Source organism: Diadema antillarum, unplaced genomic scaffold (assembly GCF_040938485.1).
Source record: "Diadema antillarum isolate AM-2024a unplaced genomic scaffold, OU_Dant_1.0 seq00000649_RagTag, whole genome shotgun sequence".
In the NCBI taxonomy this organism is placed as follows: domain Eukaryota; kingdom Metazoa; phylum Echinodermata; class Echinoidea; order Diadematoida; family Diadematidae; genus Diadema; species Diadema antillarum.
This window is the reverse complement of record NW_027271563.1, coordinates 1,988,348-1,996,389: the sequence shown is the minus strand read 5'-3', so window position 1 is coordinate 1,996,389 and position 8,042 is coordinate 1,988,348. Positions and strand designations below refer to the sequence as shown.

General features: G+C 38.0%; 1 protein-coding gene across 1 annotated transcript in view; it reads left to right on the top strand.

Moving 5' to 3' along the window:
- The first annotated feature begins 3,587 nt into the window (after positions 1-3,587).
- The window catches only part of LOC139736480 (protein disulfide-isomerase A5-like), a 47,180-nt gene continuing 42,725 nt past the window's right edge, over positions 3,588-8,042 (top strand). Inside the window, exons 1-3 of the mRNA XM_071647231.1 lie at positions 3,588-3,716; positions 4,848-4,977; positions 5,997-6,084. Coding sequence (XP_071503332.1) covers positions 3,609-3,716; positions 4,848-4,977; positions 5,997-6,084 — 326 coding nt within the window. The 5' untranslated portion in view covers positions 3,588-3,608. The remainder of the gene's footprint in view (positions 3,717-4,847; positions 4,978-5,996; positions 6,085-8,042) is intronic.

The window sequence follows — 8,042 nt, the reverse complement described above, 5'->3', positions numbered from 1 at the left end:
CAATGCGACACTGTAGTCTGCTCTACATTGAAACCGACACCTCTCTCTAGCTCTGTTCTAATCATAACATTGCACGTACATGTAAAAAACAACTACAGTCTACACATACAGTTTTATGGCTTTAACAATTCGGAGTGTTTTTTCCAACATGTGAGTAAAATTGCAGGAAAATTGTGTCATATTTTAAGTTTCTATTGATAGAAAACATTAGGGTGTCGATGTATTAGACACTCAAACATACCCTCAATCATCCATCATGCATCATACACCACATACACAGACGTATTAAAGACGTAGTAGTAGGCCTACTCGCTTGACTTTGACTGCTTCGAGGATAGGACCGGACAGCTCGACAGTGCAGTGCTTGCCCATTAAACAATAACTAACACCAAATATTACACGTGGGGCTACACACTACACTGTCGCCTCAATAGCATCGTCTTTTCCTCTGCTCAAAAGAAACCCTCTTTATCAACCCCTCAAATCACATGCCTTGCTGCCTTCTACATATTCCTTTTTTCAAGACTTGACGTATTACATACTTACATTTCCTGTAAAACCACTCACGAGAAGGCAGTGTGCGATATCTTGAAAGCAAATGCAAAGTCGTCCAAGACGAGCGAACCGTTATCATCAAAGACTTCGAAATCGCGCGCTGATTAATGACGTCATCAGAGCCAGCAGCAGGTGAGCTAGTCTAATTTCTAGACTGTAATGCCAACAAACATGTTCGCGGTGTAGGTGTACATTTCCAGAAAAATGCCGATAAGATGTATTAAATTTTGTTAATCACTCTTCAATATGTTCAACTTTCCAAGTATATCTTGCGATGTATCTCTGCTAAAGTACATACTGTATTCGGTAGATAAGAAACAAACGTACTTTCGAACAGTTTTGAACAAAAAAAAAAAAAAGGTCTATATGCTCTCCCATCATCTGTCTAGTATCTGTGCAGTGAATACGTCGTTCATGTTGATGGTGTAAACCACCTGAGATTCGAAAGTAGAAGATACAGTTACAATGTCATGCTCTACGAAACAATAATAACTCAGCTACTAATGCTGGAACCATGCACGTAGGCCTACTTTAAATAAGATGAAACACGATGTCATCGGATAACAACATTTTGCATATTATGAACATGATGAAAACGTTCAACCCCTGCCATATCAAATCATGCTGACTGCAGGTAATGCTAAAAATGAGTCCATTAAGCTTGATGACTTCATGTAAATGATGACTTTTTTTTTTACACACATAAAAATGTAATGACATATAAAAGATCCATATTTAGTGAAGAGCTGTAACCCACAGGTCAACAAGGATCTTCAGATTTCCGAGGTAGAGGTATCACCTAATCTACGTGGAGTGTGATCAATATCATTATGTGCAAATCAAATAATGTAACCCATAACACCCCATAAATTGCTGATCCTATACGTTCTTCTGTTCTGTGCATTGATTTGTTATGCAAAAGTCAAAATGAGAAAACATGGGGTGATATATTTTGGAGCCGTCCAAAGTTGAAAGTAAATATTATAATAAATATCTCACAGCTATACTATCACGGTAGATTCAAAGGTGACGCCGTATTTGCTGATCGTGAAACAAATTCGTCACATCTATCTAAAGCAGCAAATTCAGTGGCTACAAAGGAGTATTACATTGAACATCGCATGATTTATTTCAGTGCTGGTCACCATTTGTTGTGTGGCAAAATTCAGAGTGACATTCTACGCCATGCATGTTCACTCTTAAAACATCCGAGTCAGAACTGACCCGGAACTGGGTCCGTTGGGGTCATACACCGTTCCGGGTCCGAAATGACATGGAATGGGGTCACATATGACCCATTCAGAGTCATGAATTGGGTCAGGGTGACCCCATTCGGGGTCTTCATAACCAAATTCCAAGTCATTTTTGACCCGGAACGGTGTATGACCCCAACGGACCCAGTTCCGGGTCAGTTCTGACTCGGATGTTTTAAGAGTGTTCAAGTTGACTACCGGTAGGCCCTATACATAAGGATAAAAGCAATAAAATCAGACTAAAAGTATGCTGACAAAATTTCATCAAAATCGGAATATATCAAAATTTTGGTATTCTAAATGTTTCAATTTTTCATTCACCACAAACAGGGCTCGGCACTGACTTTATTGTCTGGTGGTCCCATTTGGGCCACTAAATTCGAAATTTTAATGGATTTGATGGAGAAAAAGCATGTAGCAAAATAAATTGCAAGCGAGACAATCATTTTCTGAATCTTAGTTGCCCGATCAGGCCGCCAATTGGTGGTCCAACACAATTTTTTTAGTGGCCCTGGGCCACAGCTATATATTACACACAAGAAGAAGCACATGATGATGTTGTGACTTCACAGCTCACCCTTTGTGTAGGCTTATAAATACATGGGACACACACACAGACAACACACACACGTACATACACACACACACACATACATATACACATACACAATACTATTTTAGCACCTGTAATCTCTTTTCCTACTCATCGTTGCTATAGTAATACCAAATTTTATGTGTTACGAAGAATACATTTTGTTTCCAACAAAAGGGAAGTCTTTTAGTGAAGACTTGCAGTGTAATTCCATGCCTGGCAACTACACAGCCACCTGTACCTCTATAGACGACGTGGTTGTGACCAATGCCACTTTTTGCATTTGTGAATTGTGAAACCAATGGAAGCTTTGAAATGGCGCATTTATCAGTCTAATCAAAAGTGTTGATGACACCTCATTATTCCTATCGAAACACACTATCAATGATAGGAGCCAACGTGAACTTTGTCATTCTAAATAACAAGCGACCTTATCCCGCAAAAACGAATTTAACCGTTCAGCACAAGTATTAAGAACCAACCCTATATAGAGTTGCGGGTTTTTGTTTATTTTTTTTTTGTTTTGATTTGTTTTGTTTTGTAGGGCCTACACATATGCAAACCAAGTTATACCCTGTATAACCATACACACTGTATCTTCGATAATATACAGTGACAAAGTCACAAACTCGTTAACCATCAAAAACATGATGCTACATTGCCGTTTCTGTTTCTCTTCCAATTTCCTTCCTTCTTTTTTGTCCTTTAATTTCACTTCCCCCATTTTTCTTTTTCCTCCTCCTCTTCCCTTCTTTTGTTTAGTTTGTCCAACTTTCCTTCTTTGACTTCTTCCAATGTTAATGACACCTGCCCTTTTCTTTTTCTTTTCTTCCTTGTCTCTTTCTTCTTGATCTTCTGTCGTTCTTCTGTTTCTTTTTCTTTTTCTAAAAACAACGAAATTACAGAAAGGGACTGCGTGTACTTAGTATATGTGGGGGAGGACCGTAACTCCCCTCCCCCCGCCCCCTCCCAATTCTTTTTGGTAGCGCAGTGATTGTGTTGAGCTTGTGAACTTCACTTTTTTTCCCCCTTGACAATAAAGGGTGGAGTGAAACCATATCGCGAAACGTTGAAAAGAACGGTATGCCCCGCCCCTACCTTCTCCAGAGCAGCACGCACAGTCTGTCTTGGGCAGGTTGTAGTGGATGGGGTGGTGCATTGGGACAAAATAGCAGCGACGTCGAGGCTATTCGTACCAACTGTGTGTTATGTATGCGGGTATGCGGACCACAGTATTACGTGGCACAACGAAAATGGCGAAGTTTCCGAGGTGCTTCTCCCGTGGCGTGACCACGTGCATTGTAGCTGTACTTTTGGTAAGTTGTCACACTTGTTTTCACGTTTGCAGCTCATTCAAAGTAAACTAGTTGTTTTGCAACGGAAATTGTCGATATGGGGTGATATTATATGCGCAAAATTGACATTCTAGAACTTGGTAGACGGGTCGAGTTTATCGTACGCGCTTGAGCAGGTGGACCACAACAGACTCGTCGCATCGCATCGGCACCCGCCTCCTTCATGATGGGGAAGTTGCTGGGAGTGCAACTCGCGATGTCCGATATAGCTGCAGTTTACGAGTACTTCCAAGCTTCGCGCGTCGTCGTGTTCATTAGAATACTGTTCATGTTGTCGGAATGTTTTCAGGTGTTACTAGAAAGTAGTAGAATGTATAGATTATATCTGCATAACAGGAAAAAATGCAATTACAAATCAGTTGAATAACGTTGAGAAGGTCTTTTTCAATGGACAATGCTGAATGCACAACATAGCTCTAGTCTATTCATAATCCTCATAAATCACTTTCACACCATGCAAATCTAGCTACATGTAGTTTTGAAACTTAGCTCTCTCCTGCTTCTGCTTTTAATGTCAACAAGCTATCTCAGGAGGTAATGTAAATTAAGTGCCATGAATTAACTAGTTGTACAATTTACTGAAAGTGAAAAAGTGGATATTTTTCGCACAAGTAATTTTTCATGCTCTGTTGACGTTGAGTAAGAGAATTTTGTATTTAATTCTGAGGAGCTAAACAAGACTGGTTTAAATATATCCAGGATTAGGAAACAAAAAGTATTCACCTGTTTTGTTTTGTTTTGTTTGTTTTTTGGTGTGTGTGTGTGTGTGTGCGTGTTTGTGTGTGCTTGTTCTAGTTGCATAAAATACACACGAAAAATCCACTTTTACATCTTGGGATTTGAAATTTATCTTAATTGGAAATCATATATTTGCAGTCTTAGACAAGAAAGTTGCTAGATTGTTGTCTGTGTAAGATTATATTTTGAAGCACAAAAGGTAAGAACCCCTGGATGTCACAGGTATTTGCCATATTTCATTAAAAAAAAGACACATGTACACAATGGCACAGTGGAGTGATTTAATAAGCAGCCAATGCTCATTATGTGTCTCGTCTTTTTTTCTATCTAATGTTTCACAAATTATAATGGTAGATACAAGCAGCAATCACGCAGGCAAAGAAGAACTCCAACCGCCGGTTTGTCACCGATGTGAGTGACATAAAAGAGATGAAGAAGGAGTTAAGGACACACAATAATGTCATGGTACTCTACTCCTCGAATGGTAAGTATCAGCTAAACATATGATCCCCAACTGTAGACAAGACGAGAAGCAAAGTTTTGGAGTGGGATTTTTACCTTTGGTTGTAAAATGGTAGCCGAGTCGTCCTTGTAAGGTAATTCTAAAAAAGTTTCTTTGCTGTCGGCCTGTCACTCTGCCTCATTTCTAGAATTTTGTTCGATATTTTAGAATTTTCTTTCTTTTGTACTTGTAAAGAGTCAAGCATAACATTTCATGCAGCCACGGAGCCTAGCTGTGAATCATGTAACATCAACTGACTTGCTGTCATTTGTGCCCCTTTTCTTTTCTTTTTTCCTTTTTTTTGGGGGGGGGGGGATGGGCTTGGGTTTATAAATATTGTTGCTTGCTGTTTTTAAACAAAAAAAGGGTGTAATGATGATTACCAGACCTATGTTGCATGATTTTAATGTTCTTATAATTCAAAACTTGTTCTCTTTCCGATACATTTCCCTTTAAATCATCAAGTCCAACAAAACAAAGTTTGGCCAATATTTGATATCAAAGATGACAATAAAAAGCTCTCTCCACACCTTCTCTTGGTGTATAATGCCATGCAGCTCCCAGCCATTATTTTATTATGTACTTTTTATCATCTTTAGAGAAAAATATATAAAAACTATTTTTTATTTATTTTACATTTCAATAGACTCTGATAAAGTATTAAAATGTATTGCAATCATTGCTCTGATCTATGAGAAACATTTATTGCATGACTTTTATCCTTTTAAGTTTCTATACCTTTGAACTCTGATGTCAATAAAGTTTTGTGTTATTGCTCTTTTATAGTTTACTTAATATTTTTTGTATGTGTGTGAGTTTGTTTGTGTGAGATGAAGGAAAGTTTAATGTAGTAAGAATGATCAGATGAGTGAATACTCAGCCATTTTATTTCTTCAAATAGTTTTACCTTTCTTGCTATACAATTTGACGATATTTCCATCTCCATGGAGGTCAACTCGTCTCAAAATCCTAATGATATTTTATTTTCTTATTTTGACTAGCCAAAGCTGCTGATAGCTGGATGGATATTTACAGCGATGCAGCAGCAGAGCTGAAAGGACTTGCTACCCTCTTGTTTGTTGACTGCAGGTACGTTTGTGGGAAATCGCAGATTTACATTTGATGGTATAGAAACTACATGTTTACAGACATTTGCATTGTTATTATCATTATTACGTGATACAGTAACAGCTCATTCCATGCTCTACCGTTTGGGTTCTCTTTTGCTTTTTTTTTTTCTACCTCTGCCCAAAGGGTGCAAAAGGATTATGTTTTTGTGTTGTCCCTTCATTCAGAGTTGATTGAAGGTCAGTTCTCGGTCAGTGCTCAATCTGTTTATATCATGAAAATGTAAATGAAAGGGTATGATTTTGTGGTGGATACAGTGATTGCATGAGAAGTGAAGGTATCCCAGTCAGCTGTGCATAGCGGTCTCATGGTTTCGTGGCATTTGCTCCAGTGACAAGTGCTGACATGAAATGTATGCACGCTATTAAGCCAAAGATGAATTCTACCCACAAACATAACCATAATCCTAATCCAAGTCCTCACATCAAACTAAACCTTAAAGGACAAGTTCACCTTCATAAACATAAGGATTGAGAAAATGCAACAATATTAGTAGAACACATCAGTGAAAGTTTGAGGAAAATTGGACAATCGATGCAAAAGTTATGATTTTTTTAATTTTCTGTGTTGGGACCGCTGGATGAGGAGACTACTACAGCTTGTGAGTCATATGCGTACAACAGTATAAAGAAAATGTAAAAGTAAATTCAACACATTTTCACTTTTTTCGCATAATAAAAGAGCACTTGACTTGCCTCTTTCTTAAGGCAGGGGGAATAATATTACCCATAACATTTGTCGGTAACGATTCAGAGGAATGTGTACTTTTTTCAAAAGATAGAATTTTGTGAAATTCTCTTAATATTTTCCTTATATTGTTGTACGCATGTGACATCTAAGTTATTCATACACTGCAGTAGTCTTCTCATCCAGCGAGTGCTGCACAAAAACTTCAAAAATTCATAACTTTTGAACGGATTGTCTGATTTTCCTCAAACTTTCAATGATGTGTTCTACTAATATTGCTACATTCTCTCAATCCTTATGTTTATGAAGGTGAACTTGTCCTTTAAAGGGGAAGGCTAGTAACTGATCAGTGGGAATCAGTGGAAATGCTGGGAGATGATTGTTCCAATCCTTATGGGATTCATTCAAGAGCTCATCTATTGTTATGTGAAAATGATTTGCTTCAGAATGGTCTCATATTCAAGTAATGTGCAGTTTAATGCTTCCAGGTTAGCATCCCTGGTCAGTGACGGAGCATTGATCTGCACATTATACTTGAATATGAGACCGTTCTGAAGCAAATCATTTTCACACAACAATAGATATACAATGAACTCTTGAATGATCCCATAAGGATTGGAACAGTCATCTCCCAGCATTTCCACAGATTCCCACTGATCAGTTACTAGCCATCCCCTTAAAGCCAAAGATAAATTCTACCCACAAACATACACTGTAATCATAATCCTAATCCAAGTCCTCACATCGAACTAAACCTTAAACCGTATCACAAGCCTAACTCCTAACCCTATTAAGTCCTTGGAGAAAATAAGACCAGAGCAATTGTCGCAAGAGCAAATGTGTCAACGATCTCATTGTTCTATTTCTTTATTTCTACTGTGGTCATATAGGAGACGTGCAATTTAAATCTTTCGTAGAACACTTTGGGCAAGAAGAATATGCTACAAACACATTTATGAAGCTTATGTCATGCTAAGAAGTTTCACTGATATGTTCAAAGTGATAACTGTAAACGTTCTGTCAATTGATAGTGAGTTCTGTTGTGTTTTTCATTGAACGTTCTAAGATGGAGAAAGCTTTGAACACTACCTCATGTATAGGGCCATAGTCTCTTGAAAAAAGGATTCACTCCAATTAGACAGTTGTTCTTTGATAATTGTCTTGTGTGCTTGCATGATCTGAGCTTGTATACAATGAGGATCAGGCTTTAGTTTCAGCCTTTGTTTTAAATT